This window comes from Callospermophilus lateralis, chromosome 7 (assembly GCF_048772815.1).
Source record: "Callospermophilus lateralis isolate mCalLat2 chromosome 7, mCalLat2.hap1, whole genome shotgun sequence".
In the NCBI taxonomy this organism is placed as follows: Eukaryota; Metazoa; Chordata; class Mammalia; order Rodentia; family Sciuridae; genus Callospermophilus; species Callospermophilus lateralis.
This window is the reverse complement of record NC_135311.1, coordinates 114105202-114121748: the sequence shown is the minus strand read 5'-3', so window position 1 is coordinate 114121748 and position 16547 is coordinate 114105202. Positions and strand designations below refer to the sequence as shown.

General features: G+C 51.7%; 1 protein-coding gene across 3 annotated transcripts in view; it reads left to right on the top strand.

Annotated features, from left to right (window-relative positions):
* The first annotated feature begins 11673 nt into the window (after nucleotides 1-11673).
* Kcnq4 (potassium voltage-gated channel subfamily Q member 4) overlaps nucleotides 11674-16547 on the top strand; it is a 51745-nt gene continuing 46871 nt past the window's right edge. For all 3 annotated transcript variants that reach the window (XM_076860644.2, XM_076860642.2, XM_076860643.2), the window contains exon 1: nucleotides 11674-11987. In XM_076860644.2, the coding sequence (XP_076716759.2) occupies nucleotides 11674-11987 (314 nt within the window). The remainder of the gene's footprint in view (nucleotides 11988-16547) is intronic.

The window sequence follows — 16547 nt, the reverse complement described above, 5'->3', positions numbered from 1 at the left end:
TTTCTCCTTTGGTTTTTCTTGTTCTGCTTCTCACCGCCACTTGTTTTAGGAGATCTTCCTAGGGGTGCAGAGGATATCCTGATTCTTGGAACAGCTGCTGTCCCAAGATTTGCCACCTTGTTCTGTGTTCAGACAGGGTCAGGTGAATGTGTGCAGCTTCTTTTCTCTCATGCTCTTCTCCCCATCCCCATTCTCACCCGGAGCTCTATGTTTGTATCCAGAGGCCCCAGGAAACATTCCTTGCATTTTGGAGATGAACTCATTCCCATGGAGAGCAATGGTTTATTCCTACACCTTTCTCTCCTGGGAACCCAAGGAGACTAGAATTTTGTGTATGTGCTGCCCTCCTCCTTTATTTTATTTTTTTAAATGCATTAATAATTGTGCTAGTCTCCTTTGCTGCATGGACTTCAAAACTGCATGAAATGCAATAAATCTCATTTTAGATACTTTAGAGTCAGTTTCTGTGTCTGGGGACATTAATGGGGCCACTTTGCTTGGGAAAGGTCTGTTTGCCCTTGGGTATCTGGAAAGAAGGGGCACCCTTGTGAGAAGGGGGCATATATGACCAAACTGAGGTCCCCAGTTTTACAAGTGAGCTTCACCAAAACACATTTGTTGCTCAGAAAGACCTGCCCAGCTGACCTAACTGGACTGTCAAACAGAGAACTGTGGCCCGCTTGGATGAGGGCTGATGGGGCATCTCTCCCAGAGAATGCTGGCTGTATCCTGCAAGAAAGGAAAAAGGATTTAGGCACTTTGTCAGCCAGCAGCTCATAGGACTTTTATAGCTAGAGTCTGGGTCTTGTCCATTGACCCCCACCATGCCATCTTTACAATCAGAGTGGGACCAGTGGTGGTGGGAATGGCAATGAACTGGATACTGCAAGGAAAAGCAGGTGTTCATTTGCCATGGTACCATGGGTGGCTTCCTTGATTTGGGGACTGTCTTGGGGCAAGTGGAAATGGGAAGAGGCTCATATTAGATCATTTCAAGTCTAAGGGTGACACTTGAGATTCCTTTAACTATGAACCATGGCAACAGGACTTGAATTGGCATTCATGAAATAGGAAAGATTTCAGGTAACACTTTCTGCCCCCTGTTCATTCTTCCTCCTGAGAGATCCAGATCTTTCATACCTATTTAAATTTCTTTTTTTTTTTAATTAGTTGTTGATGGACCTTTATTTATTTGTATGTGGTGCTGAGAATCGAACCCAGTGCCTCATGCATGCTAGGCAAGCGCACTACCACTGAGCTATAACCCCAGCCCCTATTTAAATTTCTTACCAAGATTTGGGTCCATTGTTCTGGCCTGCTCTGCCCTTTACTCTCTCTGTAGGGAAAGTGTATCTCCTTGTCTATGGCATGTGTCACCTGGTGTCATTTTCTTTAAGTGTATCTTACCTCATTCCACAATAAAAATTGAGGTGATTTGCAATGAAAATATAGCACAATGAAATAATAAAATAGGGCAAACCAGAATTAGGAAAAAACAATTGAGTAGGAAATAAGTGTCATAAATAACAAGAACACAAGTATGGTGGTCATGAAGACCTACATAGTTAGAATGATTTGATGCTGAGCCTCCTGTCACTAAAGCCAAAAGAGGGGAACCAAGTAAGAGATTCATTCACATATGAAAGGAAGAAAACCAACACTTTTTTAAAAGCAAAGATTTTTCTAGTTTTAAGGTTTTGGATACATTGTACCCTTCCATTGTCATCAGGGAAGGTAAAGCAGGTGACACTTATCACCATGAGAAATCAGTATCCCCTAATAGTTCCGGTGGCCCCTGAATGTTTCTGGCTCCCAAGTTAATGCCCTCCGTCTTGTATCCAGTTATTCTACCTCTGGACTTGTCTCTAAAGGGGTCTTCTGGCCTTTCCATCTGTCCCATACCCAAACACATCTTAGACAATCAGCAAGTTTTCACTGGTGGCTGCATGCCCAACTTTGTGGAAAGAGGCAAGAGAGTGAGTGAGCAGGCAGAGAGCCCCTGGTCTTAAGACAGACAAGGCAGAAGCTCTGTTATTTAATTTCCTGGGGCCCTCTGTCCTGCTTTGCTGCTCTTCCACGCATTGCTGAAAATTCTACCACGATTGGAATTTCAGGATCATCCATGGGTCCATGTTTTCCCATAGGCTCCCCCTGTTCATTTTGGAGATGTTGCGATCAATTGTGATTGGCAAGCATCTTCTCTGCTGAGCACTTTCTCTTTAAATTGCCCTGCCAGCAGGGCCCTTCCCGTGTAAACAAACCCTTTGGTGCAGCCCAAGAGAGCCCCTATCTAATACCCAGCATGATCCCCTTACATCCGGAGCACTCTTTAAACATTTTTTCTAGCATTTGCAACATCCGTCCTCCTGATGATCTTCACAGTGACCCTGCAGGAGAGACAGGAAGATGGATCATGATCCCTGTGTTACAGATGGAGTCATGAGAGGCCTGTTGAAATGAAGTGACTTGTCCAAGGTCATTCCATGAATTAGGGGTGGAGTTGATGCCAAAACACTAAACTGATCCTCTGCATATACAGCTGTTCCCTTGCCAAAGGTGGGATATGTATGTGTAAGAAAGAACAAAATATTGCCAAGTGTCAACTGTCTCCTTTTACTGAGCTTCCCCAAACTCACTGGCCCAGCCCTGAGTGTATGTGGAATAAATACATGATTGGGTCTGGTCTTGGGATAGCTGGTAATTGGGAACTTTCTGAGAGGCTAAATACTGAAGGTTGGAGACCCTTGGGTATGAATGGAGAACCTGGCTGGCTCCCTTGCTGCTCAGGTCTGCCAGTGCCACGAGGGGGCAGCAGGCAGCCCTCACCTAAATCCTGGGAGGTGCCTAATCCCGCCCTTTTCCCACCTTGAGACAATTCTAGCAACCAGTGGGGGTGTGACTGTCCCTTTTTCAGCAGGTACAAGAACTTTGGCTTCCTTCCTGATAACAACCTCACTCTTTGAGTGGGGAAGCTTCTGTAGGATAACAATGAGGGCTGGAAACTACCCTTTTCAGAGCATGGCATCATGGTTAGATCTTAATGAGGGCTTCGCGACAGCCCAAGTTCATTGAGAGTCCTTCTATTCCCCCAGCTTTCTTCTCACCCTCCTCTCCTCCACCTCCTCCTGCACTTAGTGCTCCTGTCACACCCCTATTACTCACTGGTTCTTGAGCTCACCTCCATGCTTTCAGATTCTGCTCATCCCAGTGCCTGGAATGTCCTTTTATTCCCCTTTTCACTTATTGATCTCCTATACATCCATCAAGACACAAATTCAAGTGGCTCTCACTGAGAAACTTCTAATTCCCAGGCAGATCAGCGAGGACTTCTTCGATGTTCTTGTATCAACTTATATAGACTATTACTAGAGCTCACATACACAGTCATTCAGCAAATATTTCTTTGGCACCTTCTGTGTATCCTGTATTGTTTTGGACATTCTGAATACAGCTGAAAGCAAGCCAGATGAGATCCTTGCTATTGTGGAGCTTATTTTGGATGTTGAGTTGGGGGTGGGGTTTGGAATTGGAAATGGGAGAAATAGTAAATGCTAGACCAAGTTAGACTCTGAAAATACTCTGTCTTCCTCACAGGTGGTCCTCCTCAAATTCAGGGTCATTTCTGTGTCTCAGGATCCCAGCACAGGGCTTGGGATCAAGAGGGTAACAGTAACTGATGAGTAAGTGAATGAACACAAAGCCTGCCTTGCAGACAAACCAGAGACAGGAACTTCTGCACACTGCACACAATCCCACCTCTACTCATCTGACTCATGATTTTCTCTTGTTAACAGTTTTTTATTGCACACTGACAATATGCTAGGCAGGGCTATTAGGCAGAGATTATACTTTTAAGAAATTTATGTGTTGGAAAATAAAGCTAAAGCTTGGTACCTAAATGGGTTCTTATTTCATCTTCACATCCTTATTAAGTAGGTATTCTCCCCGTTTTATAACAAGAGCTTAGGCTCAAAATTGCCCAAGGGCACCAGCTGGTTTCATGGAGCCAACTGCTCCAAAAAACCACCTGTCCCAGGTGGCCCAGCTGCCTCAGCCCCATTGGTCTTGTCTGCTCTGTTCATGATTCTTTTCCTATAGAGAATGAAAGTTTGGTTTTCATTTCTAAAATTTCTAGAAATTATGTTCATTTCTGCTACATGTTCCTCTCCATCAATTCCTGGGAAAGGGCCTAGCATTTGTCCCACAGTTCCAGCCATCCATAGGCTTTTGTCAGGTAGCACTTGACCTCCCTAGAGGAGAAGATTGAGTGCCCAGTCATAATTTGAGCATGGTGGCACACACGTGAAATCCCAGCAACTTGGGAGGCTGAGGCAGAAAGATCACAAAATGAAGCCTTGCCTAAGCAACTCAGCTAGCCTGTCTCAAAATTTTTAGTAGAAAGGGCTTGGGGTATAGCTCAGGGGTAGCACACTGCTGGGTTTAATCCCCAGTACCACGGGGGTAAAAACAAAACATGCCGAGTCACAGGACTAACTTGGGCATGGCCTTCTTGAGGAGGAGCCATGCTGGTGGTGTCACCCCTAGGTTGGGTACTTGCCACTACCACACAGCCCAGGAAGAGGGGACAGGAGGACAGCAAAGCTGGCAGTCAAGGGCAGAGAACCTGAGCTGGGCCCCAGATGGGCCAGGCTGGGCTAGGCTGGGCTAGGCTTCTCTGTTTGGCTGGTGCTAAGGTAAGATCTGAAATAGAGCCTGACCCTCCAACAGCCCTGAGCCTGCTGCCTTTCCTTAATGCCCTGGCCTCCCTGAGCCCTGTGACACCTCTGTGAACTCCCAACACTCCCCCAAGTCCCTGTGCCTCCCTTGCCTCCCTCTTTTAGGGAAGAGGAACAGAAGCTGACTGTGGAATATAAGCTTTCAAAGATCTCATACAAGTCCAAATGTCTTTATTTTGCCCTTTGATTTAAATGACTAGTTTGGCAAGATATGGAATTGTAGGTTTACAATTATTTGCCCTCAGCACTCTGAAGTTGCTCTTCCATTGTCTTTTGGCATCTGTTGTTGCTGATGAGAAATTTACCATCAGCTCAACTATTGGACTTTTGTAGATAAGTTATCTTTTGTCTCTGATGACTTTTAGAATTTTCTCTTTATTCTCTCTTTATTCTTGATATTCTATACTTTTGACTATAAGGATGTAGGTTTTTTTTTTTTAAAGATACTTTACTAGGCAGTCTGTGGGTCTTCTAGATTTAGAAATTCATGTCTTATTTCTGGAAATAGCATGGTCACTCCAGTATCTCTTTCTAAAACCAGTAATACCAATGCTGGAATTTTTTGTTCAATATTCTGTCTCATTTGTATGTTTATTGTTCTGTTCTTTGTTCTAGAAGATTCCTCCAGCTCTAGCTTCTAATTCATTAATTCTCTCTTCAGCTGTATATACTCTGCTAACCCATTGATTTCTTAAAATGTCAATGACTTTGGTTTTCATTTCTAAAATTTCTAGAAATTATGTTCATTTCTGCTACATGTTCCTGTTTAGTCTTTCTGTTCTTGTTTTATAAATGCTATTCATTTATCTTCTTGAAAAACTATATTAAACTTCTTTTCAGATTATATCATTATCTCTAGGTCTTTAGGAATGAATTTTCCTGTGAGAGATAAGTCTCTCAAGGTATTGTGCTTCTAATATGATGCAATATTTATCCTTGAGATTATTTTCAGCACATTTTTCTTACTGTATCCTGGATGTGTATGTCACCCCAAGGGACCCCCTCTCAGTTGTATGTGCCCAAGCCATGTGAGAGACAAAGCAGCTCTTATTTTAGTGTCTTGGCTTAAGGGTTTTGCATCAAATCCTGAGCCTTCAGCCCATATGGACAGGCTGAGGTGCCATACTCATATGAGTACTCTTTCTACCTAAAGCCAGAGCCAGGTGGTCAATAGGCAGAGATGTTTCAAGGCCAGCATTAAGCAGGGAGCATAGTATAGATCCTTCCATTCGTGGGATCTTCAGCTATATTTCTTGTCCTTGCTGGAACACTGAACCTCCCCACCACCTTGGAGGTTCAGCTTCCACTCCTGCTCACCACCAGGAATACCCTTTCATTTCTACCCTTAAAGAATTCTCATTCTCAGGGGTGGGATTGTGGCTAAGCAGTAGAGCGCTCGGGCACATGTGAGGTGCTGGGTTCAATCACAGCACCACATAAAAATAAAATAAATAAAACAAAGGCATTGTTTCCAACTACAACTAAAAAACAAATTTTTTTTTTTTTTTTAAGAATTCTCATTCTGGGGCTGGGGCTCAAATGGTAGCGTGGCATGCGTGCGGCCTGGGTTCGATCCTCAGTACCACATACAAATAAAGATGTTGTGTCTGCCGAAAAATAAATAAATAAATATTTTAAAATTCTCTCTCTCTCTCTTAAAAAAAAAAAAAAAAATATGCTGTTGGACCTAGAATCTTCTCCAGGTCTTCATTTTCCTCCTGAAGGTCCCAGTAAAGACATTAAGTCAATTTAAAAAAAAAAAAAAAAGAATTCTCATTCTCACTTTTGAGCTTAGATATCTTTTTAAAATAATAGTAATCCATCATGTATCTTACACATTTAATATTTCAAAGAGGAGGGTGCTTGGGCAAGCTTTGGATTAGAGACAAGGGAACCTCCAGGAGCCTGAGACAGCTAAAGTTTCACCTGGAAGTTTCTTTCTTGGAGCCTCCCCATCCTGCCACTGAGTCTCTCGCCTCTCTTCTGAGCCCTCATCCCCCTCCCTTAACAAGTATCATCCCTGGTCTGAATCCCTCTCGCTGCCACTTAGTCCCTCCCACTCACATCATCGCCTTCCTGAGCCCTCATCCAAGTTCCTCTCGCCAAGACAGCATACAGTTCTTTTTGAGTGGACACTCTGCCACTCAGAACAGTCCTTCCTCTATATTTTTCAATTGCTCCACTGTCCCAGTGGCCCTCTGAGAACATGGAGCCTACCAGCAGGACCATAGTACTGATGCCTTCAGCACAGTCTCTAGGAGTAGGATTAAGGGGCAAGAATGTGTCCAAAAAGGAGGAGTGTCCAAAAAGGCACAGCTCTGACACATCCACACATTCCTTTCCCTCTGACTCCTCCTGGTGGGACCCCTCCAACCCTTCAAGATCAATGGGGCTCAACTTTGGCTGAGCTCGGCAACACTGCGACCTCTTCACTTCCTGCGACTGAGCAGACTGGCCAGGCCAGCTTGATTAGGCTGGAAGCAGGTCAGTGGCACACTCACATCCGTGGACCCTTCAGCCCTCTCATCCACTGGGCAGTCCAAGTCTCTTGTCCTTTCTGGACTGCTTAGGGAAAAGGAAGGAGGCCTTCTCTCTTCCTCACACCTGCTCCTGCTCTCTGAGGAGGAGGATTCTCAGAGGCAACAATGTGATGCCATCACCCCAAGAGCACCCCCCATACCAATGCTCACTTGAAGAGCAGTAGGCAGAATGGCTCACATTTGTACATCCACCGGCATGATCTGTGACTTTTTCATGCATTATTACATTCAGCCCTCCTGCCAGCCAGGATTGGAAGCCAAGCTGTGGCTTGTGGTTCAGGGCTCTTTCTGCCCCTGGCACTGCTAAACTTCTCTTCATGCCAGCGCCTCCTGCCCCACCCCTCCTGGGCTTGCTTCTGGGGAGCCTCAGTCATTGTAGCATACTCAGGCTCAGGCCCTGCCCAAGCTTCCTTTTTTCTATCTGGTCAAACCAGACCCTTCAGCCTGGCATTCAAGGCCTCCTGCACGCCCCTGGCCATGCTTGTTCTTCCTCTCTTATGACCTCAAACATCCTCCCCATCCCCGTACCCCACACCCACACACACTGCAGTGCAGGGGTCAAGAGCTGGACTAGGCAAGTCTCTTCCCTGAGCTTCATTCAGTCTTCTTGACTGTAAAATGCTATGTGAACCGTGTGAACCGTCCACAGCGTTGTTGGAATGCTGGAAAAGACTAAGCAGGTCCACCCCCTTGCAGGAGGCTTAGCATTTAGCATGGCTTCACTGATGGTAGCCACGGGCATTGCTGGTTGTATTTCTTCTTCAAGCCCTCCCCCTACAAGGCTCTGCCATTGCTAGTGAAGACTTAGGACCTCTAGTGACCCTTAGAGATATAAGGGTGGTCCTGGAGTGTAGGATGGAGGAGGAGGAGGAGGCAGCTGGCTAAAACCTAGACCCCCTCGCCTCAACGAGTGCCTCTGTGGGAATGCTTTGACACACTTGGGAGCTCCCTTGTGATTCTGTCTGTAAGAAGCATTGCTGGTGAAGTCTGAGAACCCCTGCTTAAATCACCCCTACCCACTCCAGGGAAGGAATTTGAGCCCTTGAATGACCTGAGGTCACAGTGGAAGTCAATAAAAGGATTGAACAGTGCTCCAGGGACTGAGGTCCCATCTACTTCCAGATCTCAATCCTTTCAGACCTGGGAGTCTTACCCTCTGGCAGGACTGATTCCTGGAGAACAAGGGTTGGCCATGTATGGTTCCTTCAGTCCCAACACTGACCCCAGCACTCAGGCTCAGTAGTTACATGCCAGTCACAGGGGAAGCACAGGTCACAGACAGTTGTGGGGTCGCTGACTGGCTGTGTATCCTTAGGTGAGTCCCTGAACCTCTCTGAGCCTCAGCTTTTTCACATGCAAAGGACTGTTCTAGGTCCCACAAGGGACAGGGTGTGGCACACAGTTGGAAATGGGAGCACTCTCTCTCCCTGCCCTCCCTCTCAATCAATACTTGCTTTTGAAACATGATGAGGACGATGAAGAATTAGATCAAGGATTCTGCCCCTTTCTTGTACAGATGGAAAAACTGAAGCCCACAGCAGGGGAGGGACTATGCAGGTGGGACAGTGAGTCTATGCAGAGCAGAGAAGTTTGGATAGTGTTACCAGGGAGGGACATGGCCTTGAGGGTGGGAAGGGAGCTGCTGAGGGTGAGGTCAAGGGAACAGGTGGGAGAGGGGAGGAAGGACTGTGGGAAACCACAGCATACTCTGCCTCCCTCCAGCAGAGGCCAACTGAGGGAGCCTGGGACAGCTGTTTGCTCAGAAAAGTGTCTTAGTCACTTGAGGCTGCCATGGGGAAAGTCCATCCTCCCAGTCATGTCCTGTGAATCCGGATGGGGGCGGAAGGCCACTGGATGACACTCACAGTGGCCACCTGTCCTCTCTAAAGTGGACTTTTTCCTCTGCCTCCTCCGCTTTCCCATGCACACACACTAACTAAACTGTGCTAGTGTCCTCTCCCTCATCCCTTCCATCTCTTATGAAGGGTTCAAGTCTCTCCCTTTTGAGTAAGAGTGGACCTGTTCCTCTATTACAAGTGCACCTGCAGGAGAAGCAGGCCTCAGTGCCCTATGGAGGTGCCTCCTAAGATCTAACCTCCATCCCTCTAGCTGAGACTTCAGTCTCTTTCCTCTTCCTGCTGCCTTTGAGAGAGTAATCTGGAACTCAAAATTGGGAAACATGATGAAAGACCCTCTCCCTGCAGGGAGGGCTCCATATGAGGGAAGAGAGCACAGGGTTCAGAGGTGATGTTGAGCTAGATAGAGGATCAGACTTCCCAGAACAGACCCAATTTTAGATATTCTGGATGCTGATAAGGGCAACCTGAATTCAAGTTCCATTTCTGTCACTGAAGAGTCTCAAAAGACCCCAGGCCTTTGGCAGCTGCTTTCCTTTGCACCATTCACAACCAGACCTGAGTCCCATCTCCTAGGCTCCTGATGGACACAGTTGTACACAGAGTCAGGGGAGGCAGTGCCACATATCTGTGGCATGTGTGTGTTGGTTGGGGTTGGGGGGGTGCTGGCTTCAACTTAATAGGGGATGACTCAACCTAGCCTGGGCATTGCATCCACAGTAGGGTCTATGAAACCTTCCCTGGCTGTCAGTAGACAGGGCCATAACCTGCCCAGGAACACCAGGTTCTGGCCCTGGACACACCCAGAGCTAAGAGCAGCAGGAGAGATTCCTGTCAGACCCCAGGAAGCAGAGGGAATAGGGTCACTAGGTGGTTGGGGTTGCTAAAACTAGCTTGGCGATCCCCAGGTCCTGGCAGCCCCCTCCTAATCCGCCCACAGCCTTGACTCCTGCCCTCCCCCACGGGCCGCTCCGCAGATCAATGCTGCCTTTGCTGACAGCTGAGAATCGAGCTTGCCTTCCCGCCCCCTCGCTCTCCCCTCCCGCAGCTCGGCTGTGTCCCCCGAGATCCTCCCGGAGGAACCGGGGAAGAGTTTGCTGCGGAAGCGCTTCACCCTGGGGCAGGGCCTGAGGAGGGAGAGGCTGGTGTGGTCACAGCATTTGACAAGAAAAAAGGGAAGGATGATCAGGAAACCCAAATTACTACCCTGTGCAGCGCCCTGAAGGCTAAAAGGAGAGGCCCCCCAACCCAGGCTGGAGATGGAGGTCAGGCACTAAGAAGAACCAGTCGGGTGGAGAGCGGGTGCGCTGGGAGTCTCCCCTCCTTTGGGTGGGATCAGAATCCCATCTAAGCAAATCTTAAGGGGCCTTTGCAAGGGAAGCGTCCGTTCCCCTAAGGTTTGCTCAGCGCTTACATCTCCACATCCCATCTGCCCTGAACTTGGTCTCCTGACCTGGCAGTGAGGCAATGGAGGGTTTCCCACGATCTAGGAGGAGCAGATAGGCGCATCAGGGGAGGCTCCTGTTAGGTACAGGGTGCTAATTGGGGGCTCCTCCTACATGATGAGGATGGGAAGTTCAGAGGTGTGAGGAAACAGACATACTGCCCAATATATCTGGGTAGCCCTCGGGCACCAGGCCCTTCAGGTAGCAGCCAGAGCAGGTGCAACTGATTTCAGGGCGCACTCAGCACTGGGCGCACTTTGAACACCCTGCACAATGCGCGAAAGACACAACCCGACAGGCATCCTCCCGCAGCGCAGCCCGAACTCTGCACACCATCTTCACACATAACCACGACCCATCACCTCGAGGACCTGCAGCCACCCGTTCTGCATACACAAGCAGACAATCCTCCACTCAGGCACGCTAAACTCCACAGGACACCATGCCCCATCCAGGAGCGCAGCCGCAACTCCACACTCCACGCCCCACTTTCCACAACCACCTAGCGGGCGTCCCAACCCTAGGTCGCCCTTCAGGACCACATTGCCCTCCGTATCGGTGCACACCACTTGCACACGCCCAGCTTCCCGGCCCCACGCGCTGCCCCCGCCACGCTGTCCGGCCCCGCCACGGAGTCGGCGATCCGCGCTCCCTGCCCGCGCCTTCCGCGCGCGGTCCCTCCCTCCGCCTGGCCGCGCTCGCTGGCTGGCTCGCTCCCTCCCGATTTGGGAAGGCGGCGGCCGGGCGGGCGGGGGCGGCGGGGGAGGGGCGGGGCGGGGGAGGCTGACATGTGAGCGCGCGCCGGCGGCAGGTGGAAAGCCGAGCGGCATGGAGCGCGTAATAAGAGAGTTGGAGTCGGAAAGAGCCGCCCCAGTCGCCGGGGAAGCGGGCGGTCAGTGCGGGCTCCGGCGGCCCCCAGGCTCCGAGCGCCCGCCCCCGGCCCCGGCGCGGCCCCGGTCCGACCCCTAGCCCCCGCCGCCCGCGCCTGCCCGGGCCGCCCGCCGGCCCCGGGTCCGAGCCATGCGCCGCTGAGCGCTCCGAGAGCGCCCCCGCCCCGGACCGCACCGGGCCCCGGCCCCCCCGCCCGGCGCCGCCCATGGCCGAGGCCCCCCCGCGCCGCCTCGGCCTGGGCCCCCAGCCCGGGGACGCCCCCCGCGCCGAGCTGGTGGCGCTCACGGCGGTGCAAAGCGAGCAGGGCGAGGCCGGCGGGGGCGGCTCCCCGCGCCGCCTCGGCCTCCTGGGCAGCCCCCTACCGCCGGGCGCGCCCCTCCCTGGGCAGGGCTCTGGCTCCGGCTCCGCCTGTGGCCAGCGCTCCTCCGCGGCGCACAAGCGCTACCGTCGCCTGCAGAACTGGGTCTACAACGTGCTGGAGCGGCCCCGCGGCTGGGCCTTCGTCTACCACGTCTTCATGTGAGTTTGCGACCCCGCGCCCCTTGGCGTGCCCCGGCGCTGTCCCTGTACTAGCCGGGCTCCCTGGGGACTCCCCGCCCGCCCTGGCTCCGCCTCCTACCCCTCTACCCCGCGGCCGACCCTCGCCTCTCCCTCTCAGGCCTGAGCCCCGTTTTTGAACCCCCAGTCTGACCCTAACCCCTGATCTCCCAGCTCTGACCCCTGCTTGCCCTAGCTTCAGCCTTCCTCCAGCTCTACTCCTTATTTCCGTCCTGATAATCACCTCCTGCTCCTGTCTCAGGTACTCCCCACATCCAGCTTCTTAATCTCCTCCGCTCAGCAAGTCTGGAGCCACTGATGTGGGGCTCTTTTTTCCTCTTCCCCACCTCTCACTCCCTGTGTCCCAGACACAAAGAGGACTTCTTGGCCCCCACACTTGCTGCTACCTCTTTTCCAGCTCTGTAGCTGTGATGGGCTCCCACCTGGCTCCCCTTGGAGATGCTCCTCTCCGGGGACCCCCCCCCAAGCACAACCCAGGGCTGGTCTCAGATTGTAGGTGTTGGGAGGTCTCCCCGGGCCAGACAGGCCTGTGTGCTGTGTCTGACTTATCTGTCTTATCCACTAGTCTTGCCCTCCATCCTCAACTTCTCAGGCAGCAGCAATACATGCCCTGCCCTGCCCAGCTGGCTGGGCCCAGCTAGCCTGCCTTACTGGCCTGCTGCACCAGGCCTGGCTTTGGGCACCAGGGGAAAAAGAAAGAGGAGAGGGGTTGGTTTGGAAACACTGACGCTGAGCCCCGCCCCCCCTCAGCAGACTCCTACAACTTTCAAAAACACTGACCCCTCTTGGATGTGAAGAGTGAATTTTGGCAGCTCAGAACTAGTCTTGGGGGACAGCCTGGCCCAACAGGGAACATGAGAGGCCCAGTGGATATCAGTTAAAGGGCTGGGCCTGGCTCTGGGATGGTTGGAGGTGCCCGAGAGAGACCTAATGTACCTGGAAAATGTGCAGCTATTAATCCCTTCTCACCACTGCCAGAGTCTTGGGGTCATTTGGTCTTGGGGTCTCCTGGGTGGTCCACTTGACTGTCCATCCACCTGACTGTTCAGCAGTTCTGCTTGTCTGGCTGTCCCTCTGCCAGACTGAGTTTCCACCTGTGTGTGAATTGGCCTGTGTGTTCATCTCTCCACCTAACTGGCCAGCAGTCTTCCTGCTGGTCTCCTTCCATCCTTCCATTGGCCTGTCCAGTTCTATCTGCTTCTGTTTCTCCACCTATCTACCTGGCCACTCTTCTACCTGGCCTTTTCCACCTGTGTTTTGCTCTGTCTTCTTGCCTGTCCCCCTAGTATCTGCTTGCTTACTTCTGCCCAATTGGAATTGGACCCATAGAACTTAATGGCTGAAGTAGAAAACTCCCTCTGCCATTGTGCCTGGGGGTGGCAGCCTTGACTTTGTGCCTACCCTGCAGGGCTGGGCCAGGGACAGAGAAGTGAGATTGCTCAGGACATAAAGTCAGGCTTGGTCAACAGTTAAGAGTAGCCCCATCCCTTGGGAGGCCTGAGATGAATGTGTGTTGATACAGAAGATCGTTGGATTGATGAGGTTCATTGCTGGTGGCCTTGGGTGTGAGAGGCAGGAGCTGCTCATTGAGAGTGACTGCATGAGGACTGGGGGTGCAATGCAGCCCTTACCTAGGGTGCAGGAGGCCCTGGATTTGATCCTCAGCAAAGGGGGAAAAAATGGTGACATTGTGGCAGCCCCCTCAGGTGCCCAAGGAAGCCGAGACACTCAGATCACAGCTGTGTTCTCCGTAGGCTCCTCTTGGAAGATAACTTTTCCAAGGCCTAGTTGGGCCTAGGAAAGCTAATCAACTCTGAGTGGGGTTCCTTAGCCCCCAAGGCCTGACCTCTCAGACACCATGAGGGTCACTGGGGGTAAAGGACCTGCCATCTACCTCTTAGTCGGCCATGGTGGTCACCACCTTTGGAAGGGCCTCTCCTTCCTCTCCAGGAGCTAAATCCGCTGACACCTTTGCCCCACATCCTGCCCTTTCCGGATGCCAGGAATGCCCTGGCCAGGGGCACGCTTGTCCTGAGCACTTGTCCCCAGGAGCCCAGGCTGAGGCATTTCTTGGAGCTCTCAGGGAGGAAATGTGGTGTGAAAATGTCCGGATGTTTAGAGATCTCGGGAACTCTTCATTCATCTCAGAGGTCAAGGAGGGCCAGGGGTCCCACCTCTTAGGTACTCTGTGACCTTGTGTTGGTCTCTGAGCTTTAGATCTGTAGGTTGTCAAAGGGGACAGAAACCCCAACCTTGTGGGCCTCCCTCTTGGATGAGGTAATGGGTGGGAAAGAGCTTGGTAAGCTGCAGGGGCCTGTCGGATTGTGAGGGATGGTTGTTATTATTGGGGCTGGGGGAGGGGACCCACACAGAAGTGTCTCCTGTTCTTTAGGAGCTCCAGATGTGGGGTTTCTCAGCCACTCACTGCAGGGTCTTGTGTGTTTTTGCCAAGAAGTGCTTCCTGCCCTTGGGCTTTTAGCCCTCCCCTTCCCCAAGTGAGGAGAGTCCAGTGTGCAGTTAGTTAGTACCCCTTCCCTGGGAGATAGGCAGCGGCGAGAGGGATGCTCAGAAGAACCTGGAATAGAAGGGTCGGGAAGGAGGAGCTGGGACACCTGTCTCACACCTGACAGCCTGGCCCCTTTGCACAAGCTGCACCTTTCCTGGCACCTTGGGCTGGGGGATTGCCCAGAGGACAAGCCTGATTCGGCCTCTCCTCTCAGCGGCCGCTGCTCTGGGAAGTGAGAAGTGCCAACTCCGGAGTTCTTGTTGAGATTCAGAATGAGGGGTGGCTGGGCCCTGGGGCTCTTCCTTTCTCTTCAGTCCTTGGTCCTGCCACCAAGCCCACTTCTCCACCCTGCGCCCCAGCGCCTGAGCTCCTCAGCCCTTCCTGAGCCTTGCTCTTGGTACAAAATACCCATCACTGTCCATCCTGCTTCCTGAGCCTTGGGAATAGAGAAGCTCACCCCTTTCAGAGCCTCTCGAAGGCCACACCACCCTCCCTTGAAATCTGAGGGCTGGAAGAGGCTGGTGTAGAGCAAGGCCCCACTGCCCACCATGCTTCCCAAGCCTCTGTGAGACACTGCCTGCTGCTTCCAGCCCCCAGCTGCCCAGCGAACTTTCTCTATGTGAAGGTTTACTGCTCTGTAAACATCCTCCCTCAGCCTTGTCCCTGGGGTCAGAAACTGTGGGAATGGGGAGGGGAGGAGGTGGCGGCAGTTCCTGGGGTTCTCAGGCTTTTAACTCTGGAGCCCCCAAACTTCCACCCTGATTGTCTGAGAAAGAACATCTCCTGGGCTGGAAATAATCCCAGCAAAGGGCACCCCTAACCCCAGGCTTCCCTGCCAGGTCCATCCTCATATTTTGACAGCCCCATTTTGCTTCCAAGAAAACTAAGGCTCTAGAGACCAAAGTCACATGGTCCATTGGTGGCAGATGCAGAGGGCCAGACCCCAGGATGCCTGACTCCCTGTCAGGACTGCTCCTTCTGCTCCCTGTGGCCACCCAGTGCACCCTTGGAGTTTGAACTAAGATTTCCAGCCAGGTGGCAGCACCCACTGTGTGCCAGGCACTGTGCTACGTGCTCTTAAACCACTCTCCCTGTATCCTTCACAGCCTCACGAGGTGGCTGCTGTTCTCCTCCCATGTGACAGACAAGAAAACAGATTCAGGATAGGTTGCCCAGAGAGAGTGCCCCAGCCCAGAGCTGGTGGAACTTGGAGCTGCTGTCCTCTGCATCTCAGGCCCAGCTGGCCCTCTGCTGCAGGAACCCTGGGAGCAGCACTCCTATGTTGTCCGTCTGTCCTCAGCACCCATCACACAGATGGGACTGGGGGAGGGGGTGGGAGCAGCGATAGGATTTTGTGGAATTGAATAGAAACTTCCCGGTAGCACCAATGCAGGGGCATTTTTTTTTTTTTTTTTTTGTATACATATATTCCTGCCATGTGCTCACCTGAATGTCTCCTGCATGCTTGCTGCAACCTTGACACGCATATCCATGCATATCGCACATGGACATGCAGCACACAACCAAGAGAGGAATCTAAAGCATGGCCCGTACCTTTACGCTCACTTCCTAGGCACCCATGCTGGGCCTGTGGCCCCAGCCCAGACCCCAGGGCCGATTGGAGCTGGACCCCTGCCTGGAGGTTTGTCTTTATCTAGCCACAGCCGCAGCAGAGGGCACCTATGATCTGTGCTTATTTGTGCGTCTGTGTCAGAGGACAGCCACAGGACAGTGTAGGAGCAAGATAGCTGGTTTTCTAGAACTTTGCTGGCCTGCGCTATCCCTGGAGGGTCCCCGAGCACCTTCCCTCCAACCCTGTGGTGTACTATAGGGTATACCAAGGCTCTGAAAGGGATCCACACTCCTCTAAGGCCACACCTACTGAGGCAGAGGTAGGACCCTGCCAGGAACCCAGGCCGCTGCCTCCCACACCAGGACTTCAGACAGCAAAGTTCCGTATCCCAGCCCATAGAGAAGACTCCAGGAACTTTACCTTGTGATCGGGAAGCTCTTGG